This window comes from Penicillium alfredii (genome assembly GCF_028826965.1).
Source record: "Penicillium alfredii strain IBT 34128 chromosome Unknown utg000001l_segment0_segment0, whole genome shotgun sequence".
NCBI classification, from domain to species: domain Eukaryota; kingdom Fungi; phylum Ascomycota; class Eurotiomycetes; order Eurotiales; family Aspergillaceae; genus Penicillium; species Penicillium alfredii.
The window spans coordinates 1,131,907-1,153,492 of record NW_026622698.1 but is presented as its reverse complement, the minus strand read 5'-3'; the positions used below and the strand labels follow the sequence as shown (position 1 = coordinate 1,153,492).

At 52.3% G+C, this 21,586-nt stretch overlaps 8 protein-coding genes across 8 annotated transcripts; 4 read left to right on the top strand and 4 right to left on the bottom strand.

Moving 5' to 3' along the window:
- Positions 1-588: 588 nt before the first annotated feature.
- NUU61_000417 (putative transcription initiation factor TFIID subunit 12) lies at positions 589-2,404 on the top strand (the record flags this gene model as incomplete). The annotated part of the gene is given in 3 exon segments (XM_056651001.1): positions 589-1,758; positions 1,770-2,069; positions 2,150-2,404. 3 exon segments carry the CDS (start codon positions 589-591, stop codon positions 2,402-2,404), a joined length of 1,725 nt encoding a protein of 574 aa, XP_056515851.1.
- Positions 2,405-3,877: 1,473 nt separating this feature from the next.
- Positions 3,878-6,614, bottom strand: NUU61_000416 (1-phosphatidylinositol-4-phosphate 5-kinase; the record flags this gene model as incomplete). The annotated part of the gene is made up of 3 exons (XM_056651000.1): positions 3,878-4,399; positions 4,469-5,429; positions 5,503-6,614. 3 exons carry the CDS (start codon positions 6,612-6,614, stop codon positions 3,878-3,880), a joined length of 2,595 nt encoding a protein of 864 aa, XP_056515850.1.
- A 1,653-nt stretch (positions 6,615-8,267) lies between these two features.
- NUU61_000415 (histone H1/H5 family protein) lies at positions 8,268-9,470 on the bottom strand (the record flags this gene model as incomplete). The annotated part of the gene is made up of 7 exons (XM_056650999.1): positions 8,268-8,387; positions 8,439-8,579; positions 8,633-8,736; positions 8,869-8,999; positions 9,106-9,128; positions 9,282-9,307; positions 9,404-9,470. 7 exons carry the CDS (start codon positions 9,468-9,470, stop codon positions 8,268-8,270), a joined length of 612 nt encoding a protein of 203 aa, XP_056515849.1.
- A 2,124-nt stretch (positions 9,471-11,594) lies between these two features.
- fen1 (multifunctional nuclease RAD27) lies at positions 11,595-13,037 on the bottom strand (the record flags this gene model as incomplete). The annotated part of the gene is made up of 5 exons (XM_056650998.1): positions 11,595-12,116; positions 12,179-12,740; positions 12,796-12,800; positions 12,881-12,966; positions 13,025-13,037. The coding sequence occupies 5 exons, from the start codon at positions 13,035-13,037 to the stop codon at positions 11,595-11,597; spliced, it is 1,188 nt and encodes a 395-aa protein (XP_056515848.1).
- Positions 13,038-13,369: 332 nt separating this feature from the next.
- Positions 13,370-14,278, bottom strand: NUU61_000413 (SDR family oxidoreductase; the record flags this gene model as incomplete). Its single annotated transcript, XM_056650997.1, has 1 exon — positions 13,370-14,278. One exon carries the CDS (start codon positions 14,276-14,278, stop codon positions 13,370-13,372), a length of 909 nt encoding a protein of 302 aa, XP_056515847.1.
- A 695-nt stretch (positions 14,279-14,973) lies between these two features.
- NUU61_000412 (Zn(II)2Cys6 transcription factor) lies at positions 14,974-17,472 on the top strand (the record flags this gene model as incomplete). The annotated part of the gene is made up of 4 exons (XM_056650996.1): positions 14,974-15,341; positions 15,409-16,252; positions 16,315-16,591; positions 16,649-17,472. The coding sequence occupies 4 exons, from the start codon at positions 14,974-14,976 to the stop codon at positions 17,470-17,472; spliced, it is 2,313 nt and encodes a 770-aa protein (XP_056515846.1).
- A 589-nt stretch (positions 17,473-18,061) lies between these two features.
- NUU61_000411 (acyl-CoA dehydrogenase) lies at positions 18,062-19,558 on the top strand (the record flags this gene model as incomplete). The annotated part of the gene is made up of 4 exons (XM_056650995.1): positions 18,062-18,263; positions 18,365-19,280; positions 19,348-19,457; positions 19,512-19,558. 4 exons carry the CDS (start codon positions 18,062-18,064, stop codon positions 19,556-19,558), a joined length of 1,275 nt encoding a protein of 424 aa, XP_056515845.1.
- Positions 19,559-20,295: 737 nt separating this feature from the next.
- NUU61_000410 (putative ubiquitin conjugating enzyme (UbcD)) lies at positions 20,296-21,124 on the top strand (the record flags this gene model as incomplete). Its single annotated transcript, XM_056650994.1, has 5 exons — positions 20,296-20,339; positions 20,410-20,455; positions 20,581-20,610; positions 20,733-20,916; positions 20,985-21,124. The coding sequence occupies 5 exons, from the start codon at positions 20,296-20,298 to the stop codon at positions 21,122-21,124; spliced, it is 444 nt and encodes a 147-aa protein (XP_056515844.1).
- Between the last annotated feature and the right edge of the window lie 462 nt (positions 21,125-21,586).

Genomic DNA, 21,586 nt, shown 5'->3' with positions numbered 1-21,586 from the left:
ATACGCGCACTTAACATTTTAATATCCTAGATTCGGCGCATATATCTGTTTCTCTCACAATCGCTTCATTAGTCTTTCATTTTAGTGGACAAAGAAGCAGTTCTCGGCGCGCGACGTGCTTAGTATATTCGGCGAGCGTACTGACATTTTGATATAGCCAGAATTGGGGTATGTATTTATTTCTCTCACGACCAATTCATCGGTAATTCATTTCAGTAGAAAAAGAAGCAGTAGAGAAAGAAGTGACACGCGCGCGACGTGCTCGGCGTGCTGGTGTGTTCGGCGTGCAAGGCCCGGTATCAATCGACCGCCAAAGGATGTGCCAAGACCCGCCCCGACGTCCCGACATTACACTCTGCGCAAGCAGCATCCTTAATCGCACTTTGCCGCTGAGATCCCAACGCCGAGACCTCGTTGGGGTGGTGCAATCTGCGTTGCCTTGTCAGATCCTTTTGCTGAAACGATTCTTGCTTCCTTCAACCGCCTCCGCCTCAAGACCGCGCCTCATAGCGGTGCCGCCACTCATTCCGCACTTCCTCCTGCCGTTCCGATTCCAATCTGAGCAAAAACCGGGCATCTACTGCCAGTATGGACGGGTCTCAAGGTCAACCTGCTCAGGGGATGGTGCCGCCGCCGCAGCACTCAAACCTGATCCGGACGGATCAAGTGCAGAAGCTGCCGCACCTGAATGACCAACAGAAGGCTCAGCATACCCAGCTGGTGCGTGGCTTCTGGGAAATTCTCAACACGCGTGACCCGAAAAGTCCTGAATATCAGACAGCCCAGAGCAAGCTGTCCACATTGTCCCAGAATTTGATGAAAGGGATGCGGCTGTTCCAGCAGAACCGACAGCAGGCCCTCCAGGCGGCACAGCAGGGCCAGCCGGGCCAGCCGGGCCAGCGGAATCAACCGAACAACCCCCAGTCACTCAATCAACTCCTGCCGCAGATCCAGGCCAAGGTCAGCGCGCTCAACTTCTATCTGCCGCCGAACGTGACGCCAGAGCAGGTGCAGACTTGGATTCCTGAGGCCCGGCTGCGATATGGGATTGCCCTCCAGAAACAGGAAGTTGGACGGGCCCGAATTGCGGAAATGCGCCAACAATTTGCCCAGCGACAGACCCAGGGCAACATGACCCAGGAAGAAGTGCAGGAGTTCAAGAACCGACAATTGGCAGCTGAGAAACTGTTCCGGGAGGGCAGTGAATTCTTGAGCAAGTTCAAGGAACAGCAGGAGAGCTTCAAGGCTCAGTCACACCAAAATCAACCGGCCCCGGCTATCAATCAACCTCCTAGCCAGACAGCTGCTCCGGCCACAACTCCTGCTGCCACGCAAGCTCCTAATACCCAGGTGGGGAATGGGACTTCAATGCAGGCGGGACAGGCGCAAACTCCAGCACCTCACACTGTGAATTCGGCCGTGAATGCCGCTCGAAACCAAGCGGGGCAAGCCATGTCGCCGTCAACGTCGCAGCCAGGGCAGGCACCCTCGGGAACTCCCTCTACGGCAATCCCCGTTCCACCCAACGCACAGCAAACAGCGCAGCGACCTCAACCTTCCTCACAGCAAGGAACTCCCGGTGCTCAAGTCACGTTCAGTCAAACTCCCAACCCTGATTCTTCTACCCCCACCCCCACCCCTCCTGGCCCTCAGCAACTGAACCAAGGCCCCCCTCGTCCTCTTTCTCACCAAGCTGCTATTGCCCAAGCCAACGCAAATCAGCAACAAACCATGAGCTCCACCCCCCTAACCAGCAAGGTCACCCCCAGGGCTACCTTGCCAACCGATCTACTGAGGCCTCTGCCCGTAACATCAACATGGCCATCCCCAAGAACCTTAACGTGTCGACACCTGAGCCTGCTCCCATGCCCCCTGCACGTCCCTCTCTTTCTGGTGGCCCCAGCCACGGCGCTATGGGCATGATGGGTCAGCCCGCGATCCAGAAGCACCCTGGCTACGTGCTGGAGGGTGAAGGCCAGCGTCTCCTGAGCAAGAAGAAGCTCGACACTCTCGTTCGCCAGGTGACTGGCGGTGGTGAGGGCGAGGGACTCACTCCCGACGCAGAGGAGGTACGTATTCTAATTTCCTACAGGTCTAAAAAGTAACGTCAACGTAACGCTGACTCTCGTTCCTCGCCCGTTTCTCGCAGTTCCTCCTCGAAATGGCCGATGATTTCGTGGACGACGTGATCACCCAGGCCTGCCGACTGGCCAAGCTCCGCCCCTCGTCCACCCTCGAGCTGCGCGACATCCAGCTGGTGCTGGAGCGCAGCTACAACATGCGCATCTCTGGCTTTGCCACCGACGACCTGCGCACCGTCAAAAAGCCGCAGCCCACCCAGGGCTGGATGCAGAAGATGTCTGCCATCCAGGCGGCCAAGGTCACCCAGGGCAAGACCGATTAAATCGGCGCCCTTGCTACTTCGTCTTTGGGAGAATGCCCCATTTTTTTCGTTGATCTCTTCGATGTGACGTGGGCGTCTCTCGGTTCTCTTCTCTTTTTTCTTTTTCTTTTTCTTGTGATTTTCGTTCTGGGACTTTGCTTTTTGTCTCCTACTGGTCGTTGACATCTGGGGTTTCGTTGACTTTTCTTGAGCGCCCTGAGGAGATCTGGCGTTTTTGTTTTTGTTTTTTTTTTTTTTGGTTCTCTGGTTCTCTGGTTTTCTTCTTGAAATTGGGAAAGGTCTTTTTGTCCCCCGTTCTATGGGGATGGGTGTTTCTTTTCGCTTCGTTTATTTGCTTTTACTCGAATCAAAGTGCATCCATGCTCGTCCAATGATTCGTTCTTTTTTTTTTCTTTTAGTTTGTATTCTCTTCTGCTCGAGGCCAAGGTGGGATCAGTCCTTTCCGAGAAATGGTCTTAATAAGAAACCAGAGCCAAGTAACGTGGACTTGACGTGAACTTGACGCTGAGCAGCCCCGTAAGTCCATGGAGAATAGTTAACTTGCCGTTACTTCCAATGATAGTATGTGTCTATCTTCTAGAGAAATACCTATCTTAGCATAGCCGATATACTAGGCAGAGCATGTCTACTGCTACTATCCACTATCTACGACCCCTTGTACACAGCAAGAAAACAAAAGACAGATAATTAAAAGGTTCCCACGCTTGGAGAGTCTGCTGACTCGGACTAGGAAAATACAGACAGCGCGCAATATCGAGATACACAGGTGGTATAGTGATTGGTACAGGGTATGAAGAGCGGCAGAAAAAAGCACCGGGGCAAGATAGAGCAACGGAAGAAAAAGAAAAGAAAAGTCACACAAAAAAGGAAAGAGGAGATCACGAACGAGTTGAGAGCGGTGGGCCGAGAGTCGGTGCCGGTTGGTCCTTTCAAGGACAACAAAAAGAAAAGGAAATAAATGTTTGACAGAGAGAGAGACATGGGAGCCTTATGCACGGACGTGAGTGGTTAGGACAAGGAAAAGACATGTTGAAGAGATAGAGTGAGTATGAGGGGGAGAATGTGCATGGTTCCATCACCAAAAGAGCGATGTGATGGAGCATCTTGAAGTTGGGAGCTTGAGACAGACATTGGAAAAAGAGACAGAGAGTGAGTGTGGGTCGAGGATACGGATGATCCCCAGACACCGTCATCCAAACAAGGAGACAGAGAGCATCGCTCAGCCAAAAAGAAATTACACACGTCATTCGTGAACATCAACGGTACCTTAAAGGACCGTTGGTGGGCAACACAAAAAAGAGATGCCTCACGCAGACCCATGCCGAGGAAAACAAAGTGGTCTATCAAGAGCAACAGTGGGGGGAATATCTCGCTGAATACCAAAAAAAAAAAAAAACACAAGATCAGAGAGGAGAAGGAAAGGGGATCCAACAAGGAGAGTGACGGTGTCAATATCCAGACTCTCTGGAGGAATTATTGGTGGTTCGGACTCAAAGGCCAGCCCTTACCCCAATCAGTCTCTTTGCCTTTGCTGGATGGTTGCGGCCGGTCATTCTGGGGGACGGGTGGTAGATCCTTATCAGAAACAGGCCGGCCATGTCGGCTGTGTTGGCTGTGGCCCCCGACACTGCTTGCCTCGCCCGCTTCATCCACAATCGGAAGAGTCGAGGTCGGACCAGGGCCGCCAGCATCTGCAGGATCCCAGACAGTGGCTAATGTGCGAGGGTGTGTAACAGACACGTCTTTTGCTGCCTCCTTCTCAGCTGCTTGCATCGTCCGCTCGACAGATGAAGATCTAGATCGTCTCTTCTCGCCTGACGGCCGGCCGGAGGCATGGGAGTCTCGTCGTCGTTCCACTTCTTCCTTGGACATGGTGATTCCTTTGATGAAATTAATGAAGCGGTCTCCATAGCCCTCGGGAGGGATAGGAGAAATCTGAGTACGGTCATTGGATAGGCCTTTGAAGAAATTCTCGATCTTCTTGGTCATTCCATACTGTTCAAAGAAACAAGATCAGCCCTGCAACGGTTGACTGGTCCACGGGTATCACCTGTTAACACTTACGTGAGTCAGACAGTCGATGATCCCGAGGTAGTAGATCTCTTCACCGGGTTGGCCATTCTCATGGGTCGCTCGGAAGCCCCCGTCATCCGCGTAGAAAACATGATACTTGCGCTCGTCAAGTATCTCTTCGGGCATCTTTGCCGCCGCTTTGTCCAAGGGCACCGGTCGCTCGCGCTTGATCAGCATACGAAGCTCCCGCGCCTTGCGTTCGTTCTCCAATTTCGACGGGGTGCGCATCAGCATATTGGGGTTGGTGTCCTCCTCGCGCGTACCGCCAGGTTGGAAGACCTGGAGGGTCTTGTCGCGCAGTTTTTCTTCATTGCCCCGTTCAACATCGTGGATGCCGACCAACAGAGAATAGTCCATGATTTTGAGTTTCTTAAGCAATTCGACATCGCGTTTGAGTTGCTCGATGAAAAAATCTCGCTTGGAGGGGCCACACTGCAGGTGACGATTCCGCCGAACCCAGTTCAGATCCTTCATCGTGGCTCGCGGATTGCGCTCCAGGTCCGACTCCTGCAAATCCCGGCCGATTGTCGATCCCTTCAGGTCGAACGTTTGGTGGATATCCCGATGGGGCGGGAACAGATTGTTCATGACGACGAAGTGGATCTTGCGACCATAGGCCATCTTGACACGGTGCAGTCCATAGAATTGCGAGATCAGAGTGTTGGGGTTCTCTTCCACGTGTCGATAATACTCGGGGAGAATCTTTCGAAGGAGCTTGTGCTCCGCATGGTGAATGGTTTTGATGATGTACTTGTAGTCTCGCGAGAAGTAGAAGAAGCTACCACTCTTTCCAGGCGAGCCTAGTTCCGACAGGATGTACTTGCTCGTCAGAGACATCAGGTAATCGGCGGGGTCTAATCGAAATTTGGCGCGAAGACGTCGGAACACCCACGGGGCGTAGTCTTTGAACTTGAAGTCGTACTTGGCGGAAGGAATCAACTCATTCCCCGTTCTGTTGTGGTCAGCTCATACTCCGGTACCCATGGCGTGGGGACAAAACAGATCCAAAACAGGGTCAACCGTACATATCAAAGGAGAACTTGTGCTTGGCTTCAAAGTCCGCAAGGGTGAGTTCCCGATCCATCTTCGCATTGATTCGCGACACTGTGAACCGAATTCCAGTCAACATGTTATATGCCGTGACATAATTCACATGGTTCTGATCGACCTTGGTCCCCACGATGACCCGCTCGTCGTCGTCGTCCTCCCGTCGCCGTCGCGAGGCTCGTTTTTGCTTGATGGCTTCAGCCCAGCGGGCCGCATCTTCATCGGGCAGTGCTTCGTCGGCAGGACCATCCGACTGGGTTTTCGTTGCCCGTCGAATCAGGCCAATGGAGGTGCGCCGGATGCCACCCGTCGTCGGGGACAACCGGCCACTGCTGAACGCAGTGTCCTCGGTGTACTCTCGGCTGGTGCGCCGAACGCTCGGGGCTCTGGGTACCTGCAGCGAATGTCGATGCCGTGCACTGGGGCTCTGCGGGTCTAAGGCCAGGCTACCGTCGGCCACCGAAGGGGCTGGAGGAGAGGAGTGGCGGTGATGGCTATGTTTCGAGCCCGGGGCTAAGCGATCGGGATCTGGGGAGTGACGGCCGGTGTCATCTGGCTGCGGGATCTGTAAAAACGAGGCCGATGGGCTGGCTGCAACGTCTGAGATGGAGGGCTCATCGGCGGACGGGCGATGGGAATCCCCGTTGACCATCAGCTTCCCAGGGAACGACCGAGGAGTGCCAGAGACCCCATTGACCGGTTGGCTCGAGATAGACGCGGTCGTGGAGCCCGCTCCGGGACCCGCGTCGAACGACTTCCGGTCCAACATGGCAGACGGCCGACCGGACTCTCGAGGATCCCGGACCGATCCATTGCCCAGAGAGTGCATGCTGCCGTTGGATTGCGGCGGATCACGCGTGTAGGAACTGACACTCGACCGGGGGCCATTCAGCGAGTAGGCGCTGCCATTCTTCAGATTGGTGAGATAGCGGTCATTCTGGGGAGCGTCGTGGTTCGCGTCGCCGTTGGGCCAGTTGGTCCACAGGAAGGTGTTTCTGACAGGAGTTTTGTCGTGCGACTTGCGAGGTGAATCGAAGGAGTGAGGATGAGTGGGGGTTTGATAGGAGACGTCGTTGGAGAAGGATGGCATGGTCGACTAGAGAGGGGGAACGGGTGACGTGAGGTCTGCGTGGACCGGCAACCCGAAGTGACGGCAGGAGCCCTTAATTGGCGGGGAACCAGGGAAAGTTGGGAACCAGACGGAGTTTCCAGTGGATGAGAACGAGAGGAAGGGAGGGAGTTGTTGGAAAAGAGAGTCGAGTTGGGATGGGTTCACGGTCGGGGTCAAAGATTCTTCAAGCCAGGGCGACAATTCACGCACTCAGCATGGTTCAGGCCAGATCTGGCGCAAACAGGGGATCGAGAGAGAAAAACACAAATGCTAATTCAGGCGCTATGCAATGGGGGAGAAGATCAAAGGAAAATAGGAGGAAGATACAGAAGAGAAGAAGAGATGTCGGGAGAAAAGCCAAGGGACTTGCGTGTCGTAATTACTGTACTGTTTGTCAACTACGGAGCATCCATCGATAATCTCTTCTTCGTCTCTTTTGATTCATCGTCATCTTCATTCGTTTCTTCTACCATCAAGGTCCTCTCTGCAATCTCCAATCTTGTCCATATCCCCTCATGATGCGCTGGCACATCCCCTTGCTGATGCCGATGATCCCACGGTGTAAACCGGCTTCTCTCAGGCCAAGAACTCGAACCCCTCAGTCAGTATCCGATATGCAAGGACTCCGAGGAGAGAAGAGAAAGAGAAAGATGGGAGTATACGGTGAAGGCTACACAAGTCCAGCATCCAGTGACTGAATACATACAGGATCGAAGACCGAAGACATCGAGAAATATGCCATGTGGATACATCGGCCACTTTCTCCCAATCCGAAGAAATCCTGAGGGTACGATACTCTGTAGATACTCGTACGGTGGCTGAAGCCCAATTGCCTGCCCTGGGGAGAAAATCTCGATTACCCTTCACCATGTGGACGTTGAGTACTAATACTTCCAGGGTTATTCTAAGGTGGTTGTTCCACCCACACTCGAGCATACTCGAGGCATATTTACGAAAACTCTGCCCCTGTATGTCCATCCAAGGCAGCATTTTATTTCTGTATTTTCACTGTACTCCGATGGGCCCACTCCAAAAATAGCCGATCCACCCATATGAAATCATGTCAACAATCTCCTGAAGACAGGAGAGGGACTGGGATCACATTCAAGATTCTTCAGATTCTCAAGGTTCTCGGGTCTCCATGAGCCCTACCAGCCTGGCCGAGTATCAAGTAAACAAACCCTGAGCTGACAGCATACTCGCGGTAAGGGTCCCGTCTGTGGCTGAGCAGAACCCGTCATAGACCCATTTTCTTCTCTACAGTATACATCACGATCAAACCCACTTCAGACCAAAGAGATTCCAATTGCAGTCTCTGACGAATACCCTGGCGTATCGAGACGAAAGTCAAAAAAAAAAAAAAGAAAACCACGATTTCCCCCATTGAAACCCACCAGAGGACGCCATCCCTTCGACTTTGGAAAAAAGCAAAGTCATCATAAACGAAGATATCCCAAGAAGACCACACACGCACACACACCAAGGAGACCAAGAACCACACAGATCAAAGAGAAAGAAAGAAATTACAGCGGAAGAGAAGAACAAAAGAAAGTCCCCAACGCCCTCCCCGGAAATGCGCACGTAACAAAATGGGGAGAGCTTCAACGGATCAAAACAAGAGACCATGGGCCTCTATTTCTTGGTAGCCCGCTTCTTGGGAGCTGCCTTGGATGGCGGCGGAGCGGTGGTCTTGGTGACCCGACCCGACTTGGTCTTGCTGATCACCTTGGGCTGCTCGACAATGGCAGGAGCCTGAAAATCCGATTAGTCCGATCTGGTTCAACAGAAGCAGGGTCAACATACCGCAGTGGAAGTCTTGCGGGCCTTGCCAGAGTTGGCCTTGGGCTTAGCGGCCGTCTTCTTGGTCGTGGTCTTCTTGGTGGCCGTCTTCGCCGTGGCCTTCTTGGGAGCGGCCTTCTTGGCGGCGGTCTTGGGGGCAGCCTTCTACCCGCGCAGTTAGCACCACGAAGGGGATCAGTTGCGAGAGCAAGACTTACCTTGGCGGTCTTAGCAGCGGGCTTTGCAGCAGGCTTCGCGGCAGGCTTGGCCGCGGGCTTAGCCGCAGCATCCTTCTTCGCGAGCTTCACGGGACCAGAGGGGCCTGGGTGGTCGACGCGTCAGCTGTCTCTTCTAAGAGAGTGTGGCAACAGTCATATCCGCCGCTCGAGCACTCTCCAGCAACGGGGGTACCACACGAATCAATGTGCGAAAGCGCTGGGGTGCAAAAACTTACCCTTGGGCTGGGTGAACTCTTCCTTCTCAACGCCGGTCTTGAGAGCCTTGTTGAACTGGGCATCAAAGGCGCTCTGAGACGCGACGTTGATCTTGTTGTTGGCCTGCACATACTTCTTGATGGCCTGGCGGCTGTCATAAGGGGAACCCAAGTTAGTGGTGTTCAAGGCCAAACAACGCGACAGGATTGCCGATCGCGAAGACGTCACGACTTGACGGGATCGCACAAAAAACATACCTGCTACCATTGCGCTCTTTCAGCTATTGACAGAAAGGCCAGTCAGCAATGAGAAATTATCATAAATTAAATTGAAAACGAGTGTTGTGGTGGTCCATGCCCAAGGGTTGGACGTGACACGGTCGGGCGCGCGATCCGAATCACAACAAGCCTCGCGCCGGCAGTGATCAACTCACGTTCACAATAGCATCCTTGATCATATCTACATGGATGGAATCAGCAGGCATTCGCGACCAGAACGATGTCACCATTCAGTTTACGCGATAGCGTGGTGGCGAAAGATCAGAGAAAAACATACCGCGGTAGGAGGAATGGGCAGCAGGCGCAGCCTTCTTGGACGCGCTGGTTGCTTTCTTGGGAGGCATGATGGGAGAGAAGATAGAAGAAAGAGAAAGAGAATTTAGTGAGAATATAATATCGAGGGTGGAAGTTTGAAGAAAAAAAGAAGAAAAATCAGGAGGATGTGGAAGGGAAGAAGAGCAGAAGGGGTGGGAACAGGTCGCGGGGCATCCGTGATTTATAGGCGGCTGTTGACACCAGATCAGCCTGGGGAACGTCCCTTTCCTGAACTTCTTTTCTTTTCTTTTCTTTTATTCTTTTTCTTCTTTTCTTCTTTTCTTCTTTTCTTCTTTCCTTGTTTTCTTGTTTTCTTGTTTGATTATATTATATTTCCTGGCTTACTCTTCCTGTCTCGGGTCTATTGTCACGTACTTCTTTATATCCATAGATGAGTCGGGGGCTGTTTGGGGTTGGCTCTCGTATGAAGACGAAGAATGGGCAGCCACGCGCATTCTCTGTAGAATCAAAACACTTTATACGTAGGTAGTTACTCTATGAGCTTATCTATCCAGCTTGAATGACTTGGCTTATATTCGCGTATTCTTAATAGAAAATTCTCTTCAATGTCTTCCTCTCCTGAATCCATCAAAATCGCGCATTTCTCTTCTTTCTCTCCAGAGTCACGTACTGCTTTCTGGTACACCCACATTCCGGTGCCATCGGGGAGGGGATCATCGCCTGTTTCCCTCTTTTCGCTGGTTTCGGCGACCCTCGATGGCTGGGGGATTTTTTGAGGAATTCCACTCTGCTCCTTTCTTCCGCTCGAGGAAACCCCAGTCAGCAGTGGAGAGGTTGTACAGTATTTTATTGAATGAGTGAGGTACTATGCCCGAGGTCGATGGCGATGCGCGCGGCAGTGGCGATGACAGGTCCTCCATCGCGCATGAGATCCGTGCTTCTCGCTCTCCTTGCGTGGTGCCTTGGGGGGACCTGCGTGGGTGGCCTCGTGGGGTCACGAGGGTCATTTTCCAATCATTTAAATGGCTGTCAAATCATTACTGAAGTTGGCTGGTCTACTGTTTGCGATGTTCTACTCACGCGGACCCGTGGCAGCCCGTGACTCCATGATGCCTGCACTTTGTCGCGAACCCATGGTCTGAGCCAAACAATAGGATAATAGGATAATAGGGATTTCATGAGCATTTGATCTGATTTACAATTCCATGGGACTCTGTCAGTTGTATATCCATGGATTTGTTCCCGAAGTAATATGCCGGCTTGGAGTCTGGCGCAACCGGTGATCTATGTATATATCCTGGTTCTATGTACTCCTTCTACCCCGATTAAATCAAATAAGCTGATCTTCAAAGGTTGCAGCATCTCAGATAAATACTGCTCTATAAAGGACATCTCAAAGAATAGATATCCTTACCAAGAGCACCCCCGGATCACTGCAGAATCATGGCTGCATCAGTCCATGCATCGAATCAAGGGACTCGTCGGTCAACACGTTGATCCCGCACTACCTACCTTCCCTTTGTTTTAAAAAACCATGTTTCCTGGATGAACTCAATAATGACAGCAGATTCTACCTGGATTTGAAAGACCCACGGTGTTCTGCCCTGAGATCAGTCCCGACCTCTCGTCATCACTACTTCGGGTCCGATCTCGCTTAGTTCCGCGACGATCTATACAACACCACCGGGTGACCGACTGTCTAGTTCCCATTACCCCAGCATTGACCAAGTAAGAAACCACTTCTCAAATATCCAGAACTACCCCAATAGAGCAAATCAAAGTACTTGGGAGCTTTACATCCACCATGACAGCGAGGATCAGTCAAGGGGCCCGCGTCCCTTTGCTCCGGTCGCCCGGCCTCTTGATGTCTGATCTGGCGGTCTACACATACCACAGTCGATGGATACAATGCAGAACCAATGCAAATACACATCATGTTTGTGTGTATCATCAAATAGAATCACTTTTTGGGGGGTGTGATCCACTGCGCTTTATGCGATGTTCTTAACGACCTTGAGTCCGCACTCGAAATCAGTCCATGCATAGTAGATGGGGGAAAAAGAAGATAGAAAACCATGCAAACGCCCACGCCAGAGTAGCTCATGTCAGATCAACGGGTGTTGCTTTCGCATCAATAAAAAGATGAAAAAAGAAGAAGAAGAAGAAGAAGAAAATAGCATAAGACGAATGGCCTAGCCCGCCCCGCGCGGTTTGGCCTTGGCGTCCTTCTTCGCTTTGGCTTCATCCTTCTTGCGCTTCTTCTGCTCCTGGAGCTTCTCATCGTGCTTGCGCTTCAAATTGGCCTTCTCTTGATCGGTGCGAGCCACAGGCTTGAAGAAACCCTCCAATCGGGACTGTTGCGCGGATTTCAGGTGCTTCTGCAGGCGGGCGGCTCCGTTGCGCACCCGATCCTCGTTGAAACCCTTGTCAGTGACCAGGAATTCAACCAGGCCATCGATGTTTGGGGCTTCCCACTTGAAATCGCAGTCCGGGTGGTCGGCATCTCGGGCGTCCGGAGTGAGGAACAGGTCTCGGGCGTCTTGGTAGGGCCAGTCCTCCGGAATCACATACTTCTTTTTCGGGTCCTTCTGCATGTACTCCACCACCTTCTCCAGACTGCCGTGCTCTTTGATTAGGGAGAGCGCAGTACTGGGGCCGACTTTCGGAATCGGTTCCAGGTAATCGCAGCCCAGGAGAATACACAGGTCAATGAACTATACAGTAGGTAGGTATGGTGAGTGTGGGTTCCTGAGGGCAGCTGGACAAGATATCCTACCTGACTGCGGTCCATGCCGAGCCCCTCCAGTGCCTGCTTCAAGTGAATTTCTTGGATGGGTTCCTTTCGCTGCTCGCTAAACGTCAAATGTCTCAGGAGAATGGGAGCTTCAAAGCAGAGGGTATCCATATCCTCCGAGGCGGCGGCGAACACTTTGCCCGCCCGTGCCAGGACCGCGCATTGCGCCTCGGCCTCGGTGGGCGCATCAATGTAGGGGATCCCCATCAGCTTCAAGAGCTTCTTACATTCGGCGTTGTGCTCGCGCGTGACGCGGACCGTTCGCCGCGAGAACTTCTCGATCTCTTCCGCCGTACCCGTTTCCTTGGCCTCCTCGTGAGCCTCGGTGGCCTCCGCCTTGCGTGCTCCACGTTTGGCCAGCTCGCCTGACTTCAGTTTCGGCGGGGCCCCATCAAAGACGTAGAGGGGCTTGATGCCGTTGTCCACCATTCGAAGTGTGCGGTAGAACATGCCCATCAGGTGCGATGTCGTCTCACCGGTCTCACTCATCAGCTGCTGGCCCTCCGAGCGCACGGCGATCAGGAAACTGTAGATGCTCATGGATCTGGGCTGGGTTAGCGAATCCCAAGTCGTGGGCTGTCAGATCGCGAGAACCATACGCATCCTGTTTGTCCAGAAAAAGTAACCGTTAGCCATCACGCCGTCGGGAAATATGTCACCACAAAAGCCATGCCAGAAACATACGATTGCGACCTTGCGGCCGAAATGGTTCTTAATCTCGCCCGTTTTAATCGAATCGGGGGCATTTTCGGAGATCACCTGGTACAGGTCTACACGAGACACGATTAGCAGAAAGCAAAGGAGATAGAGAATACGTTGCCCACTCACTTTTAATACCCATCTTGACTGAATTATCTTGGTGTCCGAGTCAAGATCAATGTGCTGTGTAGGGCGTCGCGAAGCTCCCGGGCCCGTACACGAAACGCGCTTTGATGGAGGCGCGGCATCATTTAAACCCAAAATAGAATAGCGTAGACACCATACACGTGACTATCTAATACCACGTGACACTAACTGTGACAAGAGGTTAGTGTACGTTCTTACTAGATCAAATCCATGCTACTATGATACTCATGTAGACCGGTGCGCAAAAGCATTGAACGCTGTGTACATATTCCGTCTGAATGCCGAAAAAAAAGCGTCGCAAGAGCCTTGGAAACTGCGCCATCCGACTCAAACCACCACGCGGAACTTGAATAATTCTCTTTGGAGAACGTCCTGCTTCTTCCGCTCCAGCTCCTCCATGTCCCAACTCGCCGAGACAAATCGGCCGGCGAGCCAGTCACGTCGCTCACGGGCGAGCCAGACCAGCGTGTCGGCAGCCAGCTCCGGCGTATCGGTCAGGACGGATTGCTTCTCTGGGGGCATGTTCATGGCCAGGTCGGTCTTGACGCCGCCCGGATGGAGCGACATGGCGATCAAGCCCTGCTGGGAGTATTCCTTGACCATGAATTCGGTGAGGCGGCAGAGGGCGAACTTGGTCGTCTGGTAGGCCGACGCACCGGGAAACATGACGTGGGCACCACCACTGCTGATATTGATGACCGTCTTAGTCTGCGACTTGAGCAGCAGCGGCACGAAGAAGTGCGCGGCGAGATAGGTGCCTTTGATGTTGACCTCCCAAGTCCGCCACCACTCGCTCGGTTCGGACTCGGCAATGGGCTTCCATTCTTCCAGGTAGCCCGCGTTGTTTATCAGGACGTCGAGGCTGCCGTCGAGTACGTCTGCCGCGGTCTCGGCGGCCGCTTGCACGGAGTTCTCCGAGGTCACGTCCACCTTCAGGGAATGCACGAATGGCCGGGGCCGGGCTGCCTTCGTGGCGGCGTCGTGGACGGCTTTCTCGACATCGGCTAGGTCCGAACGAGCGGCCAGCAGGATGTTTGAGCATCCCGCGGTGGCGAAGCTGATCGCGGTCGCTTTGCCGATGCCCTTGGAGGCGCCCGTGATCAAGACCGACTTGCCTGCCAGGTCGGCTTTGGCGGGATCGATGAACGGGTATGTGTCCTTGCGCGCAGAGACATAGCCAGCCACAGCAAGCCAATTCGTCTCGCGCAGGGAAGGGTCTTGAGCCGACGTGGTCATTCTTACAAGGATGAGAGCGTTGGTGTGGTTGGGAGCTGCACTTGGAAGCTGCGTTTACTTATATACTTATCACCTCAGATCCCAGACGAAGAAGCCTGCCAAGTAATACTCGCCTATAATTTCGTCCTTGGGTGGAGATTGCGTTGTTAACTCCGGCGTGTACTCTCTTATTTGTTAACGCCATAGCGACTAACGACCACGTACGGGGCTAATACTGGTCCTACAGCTTGGCAGCTGCGTTTGCTTGTATTTATTATCTTATAGATCTAATACGACCTACTGATTAGTATTCGCCCGTAATCTCACCCTTCGGTATACGAAGTTAACTCCGTTGTGACTCGTAGATTGCCTTTTTAACTCCCCAGCAACCAAACCTCATGTATTGTGGGAAGATAATGACTGAGACGATGAAGGGGTTTACAACCACTGATATACATGTATATATGCCGCATGTATTATCATGTAACCTTCCTTAAGTATTTAAAAAAAAAAGAAAAGAAAAGGAATACATTACTTCTAGAGTTTAAGGTAAAATAAGAAGGTAGAGCTAAAATACTTACTTATTTAGATATTTTATTTTATATAATAGGTACCCCCCTACTTAATAAGGACTTGAACTATTTCGTACAGGGATGAAAATATCACGTGATTATATTGTAGTTGATGCTCTGCACTAGCCACATCCAGGTCATTTAATGCCTGAGGCTACAACTCGGTCGAGAACAGAACCCACCTCCGGCGACCCCGCCTTTTCTGCTAACCCCAGACTGCCATGCGGAGGAGATGAGTCTACCAGCCAAGTCAGTATGAAGCGGAATCGCATACAATTCGAGGCCAATGGCGATGCCTCGTCCGCTTCACCGGGTGCCTTTTCCCCGGAGGATCACCCGCGGCCACACATCCCGAAGATTTCGCGGAAAATAAGGGCATGCACCGAGTGCAAGAGACATAAGGTCCGATGTGACATGAAGGCAGGTGGGTCGGTATGCTCGCGATGTCGGCGCATGGGGCTCGAGTGTATCGTAAACAAGAGCCTCCAGACGTTGTTGGAGGATGAAGCAGAGTCAGTATTCCGTTTCATTCCTCAGTCCTGTGGTAAAATATACTGACTGAATTTTGTGTTCGCGCAGGTGGAAGAACATGATAGAGCTGGCAATGACGGACCTGCTTAGAAAGGCTCAGCTGCCAGAGCTATCATACTATCAAGCGGGCGGTGCGTCGACCGAGACACCCTCGAAGAAGAGAAGTCGCAAAGAATCTACCGTCTCGACAGACGACGCTGCCTTTGCACAAAGGAGATACAGCAAGGCCGAGTCAGCCGAAAGTACCACCGGCCGAGCGACGGGGTCGAGTGCGTCAAACTACGCTTTCTCGCAACAGCAACCACAGTATTCCCTCGAGCGCGAAGAAGCCGGCGCTCACTCGCTGGTAACAGCACCAATGGGGAGTTTATATGAGGTGACGCAGTTGAGTGAAAACCGAGAAAGCTCCCCTGGGCAACAGTATGCACCGGACCAGGCATTGGTGACCGATTTTATTTCTCGCGGCGTGGTGGAACTCCAGGAGGCGGAGGAGTTGTTCTATCACTTTGACCAGGTACTTAATCGCTACTTATGGGATGGGGCCTTGCTGGCACATAAGGACATGACATCCGTTCGACGGTCATCCTCCATGCTCTCTGCTGCCATTCTAGCCGTGACGGCGCTTCATATGCCAACCAAGGAGCGCACATTTGACACATGCTATACGGAGTTTGCGAAACTGGCATCCGAATCGATGCTGGGCCATCATCATACCATGGACGACATACGCGCTCTCTGCATTGGGGCCTTTTGGCTTGCAGATGTCAGCTGGAAGCTCTCAGGGTACGCCGTTCGCATTGCCACCGAGCACAATCTACACCAGTGCTATCGCAAAGCCATACAAGGGTCTCCGGAACATAAGGAACAAGCGAGGCTCTGGTATCTCCTTTACGTATGTCGCCCTTTTGCTGTACGCTCCCTCAGGTTCCATCCTGGAAACTAATTCTTTTCCAGACCCTAGAGCACCACTTCTCTATCGCGTACGGCAGACCACCTATCATCCACGAAGATCCCAGCATTACCCAACACAACACTTTCACGCAATCTCCATCCATTTCGCAAGGAGACCTCCGACTACACAGCCAAGTAGACCTGTTTATTATTCTCACCCGTATATATTTTGCATTTGGCCCCGATGTCGACCTGGAGGTCCCTGAGAGCGATTTCCCCCAGATTGATCAGTTCGACGCGCTCCTTGGAGATTGGAAATCCGCATGGCTTCCTCGGCTCGGTGAGCATGACCCTCGTTCCCAAGAGCCACTTATCTTTCGCTAACTTTCCGCTTCAGCTGGGAGTCGACACGTAGGTGCGTATCCCTACAAAGCCGTATACATGCACTATCACTTTTCTCGGCTGCAGCTGAATTCAGTTGCTCTACGGACATATCATTCGTCAATGTCCGCACGAAGTATGTCGCCCGAACGTCGAAAACGAGCCAACATTGCAGTCGAGTCGGCGATCGCGACACTCCAGGTTGTCCTGGATGAACGGGATATCCAGCGTGCCCTAGTCGGTGTTCCACTGTACCTACACAGCATGATTACCTTCGCGGCAGTATTTTTGTTGAAGATCGCCGCCAAGGTATGTTCGAATGGGATGATCCCTGGTAGCCAGGGTCAGCAAAATTCCATCGCTTCAGCCGGTCTGCTCGTCGATGTGGGCTACGTGCGGGTTTTGGTTGGCCGGATCGTGGAACTGATGGTTTCATGCAGCCAGCGCGCCAGCGAGCGCCACCTCAGCCATCATATTGCTCGTGGCCTGCGGAAGATGCTCACAGGGCTGGAGGAGTGGGAGAAACGAAACACAGGCATCCAACAGTCTGTGGGGACAAATCCGCAGGAATCAACCTCCCTGTTCAAACCGGTGGTCATTCCTGGGGCTCAGATTCTGGGTGAACGAGATACCATCTTGAACCACCCTCCGCCTCTACTTGGAGTGGCACCCCTCTCGGCTGAACGCAGCAATGGATTCGAGCCGGCCGCGCCAGGCAAGCAAGAGCCGGGTCTCTCAGAGGGCTCGATTGATCCAATGATGGCGGATCTGTGGGGATTCGATGAGGAGTATTTCCCCACGGGCGTGTTTGATTTTCTTCAAAGTCAGATGCCGGCTTGATCCTGGTGATCTCACGAAGATATGATTCTTGATCCTTTGTTCTCACTCATGTCCTGCCTTTCTTATGCTCCAAAGTTACTCCTGTATATAGTCTTGGTTTCTGAGTGACCCGTGGACTACTTAGGGAAGGCTGTTGGGGCTAGTGAATGAAGATAAACCCCTGAATATAGACCAATATCGACAATATCTGCGCTGTAATCATCATTCTGTGTACCTGAGAATGCTCCTCCAATTCCATGATGTCAGTTCGGCCTTTTTGGCATGCGATGCCAATGACCGAAAAAGTCCGAGACGGGCGAAACATTCAATCATGCTAAAGAAAAATATAATAATAAGAATCAGTAAAATAACATAATATAAAATAAAAGACTCGGCGATTCTGCCAAATCATTTGAATTTCTTCCCCATTCCAAAACGCCGCGTTCTCATAGTTGGACGGGAGTGTATTCGGAGATTCTGCCAAATTGCCGAGGTCTCTTGTCTTAGCGCGCGCATATTTGATCAAGCTTCCCCCGCAACGTCCGATAACACTTCGAAACGAATCACCGACTTGTTCTGCAGGTGGTATTCTCCTGTGGAAATTCAGACGATGAATCGCTCCCTTCTTCGCGCTGCTGCGCGCTCACTTCAGGCTGGTCTCCCCTCCGCGACAGGCCGACGGTATGCATCGTCGGCCGTGTTCAACTGGGAAGACCCTCTGGCCGCGACGGAGCTCTTGACGGAAGAGGAATTGGCGATCCAGGATACGGCACGGCAATACTGCCAGGATCGATTGATGCCCCGGGTTCTCGGTACGTTTCTTCTTTTTACTCCTTATACTTTTCCAGTGCTCAAGTTGCAACAATCCTCCCTACAAATGAGATGGTCTGACGTGAATCGATCCTCCGAGTAGAGGCCTACCGCAACGAAGACTATGACCGACGGATCCTCGAGGAAATGGGCGAGCTGGGTCTGCTCGGCGCCTCGATCGAGGGGTACGAATGCGCCGGCACGAGCACGGTGGCATCGGGCCTGATCACCAAGGAGGTGGAGCGCGTGGACTCCGGGTATCGGTCAGGCATGTCGGTGCAGAGCTCGTTGGCGATGACGGGGATCTACGAGTTCGGCACCAAGGAGCAGAAGCAGCGATTTCTGCCGGGGCTGGCCAAGGGCCGGTTGGCCGGGTGTTTTGGACTGACGGAACCCAATCACGGGTCGGATCCGGGGTCCATGGAGACGGTGGCGCGCGAGCATCCCACGCAGAAGGGCATGTATCTGCTTAGTGGGAGCAAGACCTGGATTACAAACTCGCCCATCGCGGACCTGGCCCTCGTGTGGGCAAAGCTTGAGTCGACGGGCAAGATCCGTGGGTTTGTCGTCGAGCGTTCGCGCTGCCCGCCGGGCACGTTCGAGACCCCGGCTATTAAGAACAAGAGCGCTCTGCGCGCTTCCATCACGGGCATGATCCAGATGGATGACTGCCCCGTGCCCGCGGAGAATATGTTCCCAGACGTGGAGGGCCTCAAGGGCCCTTTTACGTGTCTGAACAGCGCTCGTCTGGGCATTGCCTTTGGTAGCATGGGCGCGCTGGAGGATTGTCTGGCACGTGCCCGTGAATACAGTCTGGAGCGCAAGCAGTTCAAGGGCAACCCGCTCGCCAAGTATCAGCTCATTCAGAAAAAATTGACTGATGCTGCCACCGACGCTGCCTACGGGAACCTCGCTGCTGTGCAGGTGGCTCGCCTCAAGGATGCTGGCAAGGCCACCCCCGAGATGATCTCGATGGTCAAGCGACAGAACTGTGACCGAGCACTGGCAAACTCACGCATGTAAGTTTTTTTTTTTTTAATATTTCTGGCACTCTTCACCTTGGAAAGTATGCTAATCCTGCTATAGTTTGCAAGAAGTCTTTGGCGGCAATGCGGCCAGCGACGAGTATCATATTGGGCGCCATGTAGCCAACCTGTTTGTGGTGCAGACCTACGAGGGCCAGAGCGATATCCATGGTGAGTGTCTTAACTCGAAGTTCGGACAGAAGCAGAGCTAACTGACTTCAATAGCATTGATCCTGGGCCGGGCCATCACAGGAAAGCAGGCGTTTGTGTAGAAATAAATATACAGAAGGATATATCAGACCTGAATATGAAAATATAGCACTCTTATACTGCGGTTATACTATCAAGCGGAAACCTTCCCCATTAGGAAAGCGGGATTTTTACGCCTCACCCGCACGTGACATCATCGAGGGACAGTTGGGCACCGCTGGTAATGAACGGTGGTCTTCCAATATTTTAAGATAGATTTGATTGACGAGGATTAATGAGATTTAATAATAGATTAGTCGCATGTAAATGAACTAACTCGAACCCAAGAGAACAAACAGAGCCAAATCGCATTTCTACTTCCGTTGCAAGGCCTCCTATACATACCAGCCCTACGTCATGTTCAAGGACTCCTAGGAACCTTCTCAATGACTCCAGACAAAGCAAATAGCATTCTCAACCCATTCAAGATATCTTTCCTCACCAATACACCGTGAATACCTTGAAGCTGCCTGGTCTGAGGCACAAAGGGTTTCTCGCCAGGCTCCGAACGCTGATTCAGGATGTGTCATGTGTGGCGCGTATTGGTAATACGGTAATGCCTCAAAACCCCCCTCTTTCCGCTCGGATTCTTTCTCTTCTTCTTTTCCACACAAAGACGTAATCAGGTCAGTCCCTCCAGTTCCTCTTCTCCCTGCTTTTTCTTTTTCTTTTTTTCCTCTCTTGGCCTAACCTTCTTGCAGATCCTTTTCTCCTCTTCTTTTATTGTTTAAGCTTCGCTGTCTACATATTCTCCGTCGTTATGGCTCTGAAGCGAATCAACAAGGAACTCACTGACCTGGGCCGGTAAGCATCTGTCCATTTCTTGGATATAGATCTTTTCCGCAGGGGTGTGGCTGACTTTTGATCTTCCTAGGGATCCCCCCTCGTCCTGCTCCGCTGGTCCCGTTGGAGATGACCTGGTATGATACTCGATGTTCTGGTTGGAAGCGCTGTCGTGTGGCGGGGCAGAGGGACCCCTCCAATGCCGATCGGTTTTCCCACCCACGCGATAACTTGGATAACTGACGGGGGTTGATTTCTCTAGTTCCACTGGCAAGCAACGATCATGGGTCCTGTAAGTCTTGTCTGTTTCGACTTTCAATTTTCAATTTTCAAAAATCCCGAGCCAAGGACCTTGGAGCCATGGCGCCGCGACCGAATCACCGTAACAAAGTGCTAATCCAGGCTCGCGTATAGGGTGACTCGCCATACTCTGGGGGTGTCTTCTTCCTTTCGATCCATTTCCCTACCGACTACCCGTTCAAGCCGCCCAAGGTCAACTTCACCACCCGTATCTACCACCCCAACATCAACTCGAACGGCAGCATCTGTCTGGACATCCTGAGGGACCAATGGAGCCCCGCTCTCACCATCTCTAAAGGTTGGTTGATTCCATGCGCGCACGCGAAATAGTGTCACCTCAGCCATTCTAACCATCCCCCGTAACAGTGTTGCTCTCGATCTGCTCCATGCTCACAGACCCGAACCCGGACGACCCGTTGGTGCCCGAGATCGCCCACGTTTACAAGACGGACCGGCCGCGGTACGAGGCCACGGCCCGTGAGTGGACGCGCAAGTACGCGATTTGAAATCGGCAATTATTATTCCAACCTAACCTGCTCCTTTTCTGCTACCCGACTTCTCGGATTTATCTCCAATCCGCTTCTGCATCCTCCCTTTTGTCTCCCGTTAGATTCAGATTCCGCGAAGCCTGGCGTACCGTGGTCGTAGAATCGTGTTTTCTGCGCTGTTTTGCTTCCAATCTGCGTTTCGCCTGTGCTTTTCTTCCTCGGAGAGCTTTTCTGGGGACATGTCATATCCAACGATTATTATGACCAATTCTCATGCATGCCACGGCCGCGTCCGTGTTCAACGATGAAAGAAAAACAAGACAGAAAAAAAAAGAAAGAAAAAAAATCCGTCGCAATTCCATTTGGCCTTTTTCTCATCGGGGTTCATTGGCTTTCTTTTCTTTTTCTTTTTCTTCTCAACCTTTTACTCGGTTGTTTCTTTTTGGTCTTCGCTGTGTCTCAACGGTTGTACTGTTGGTG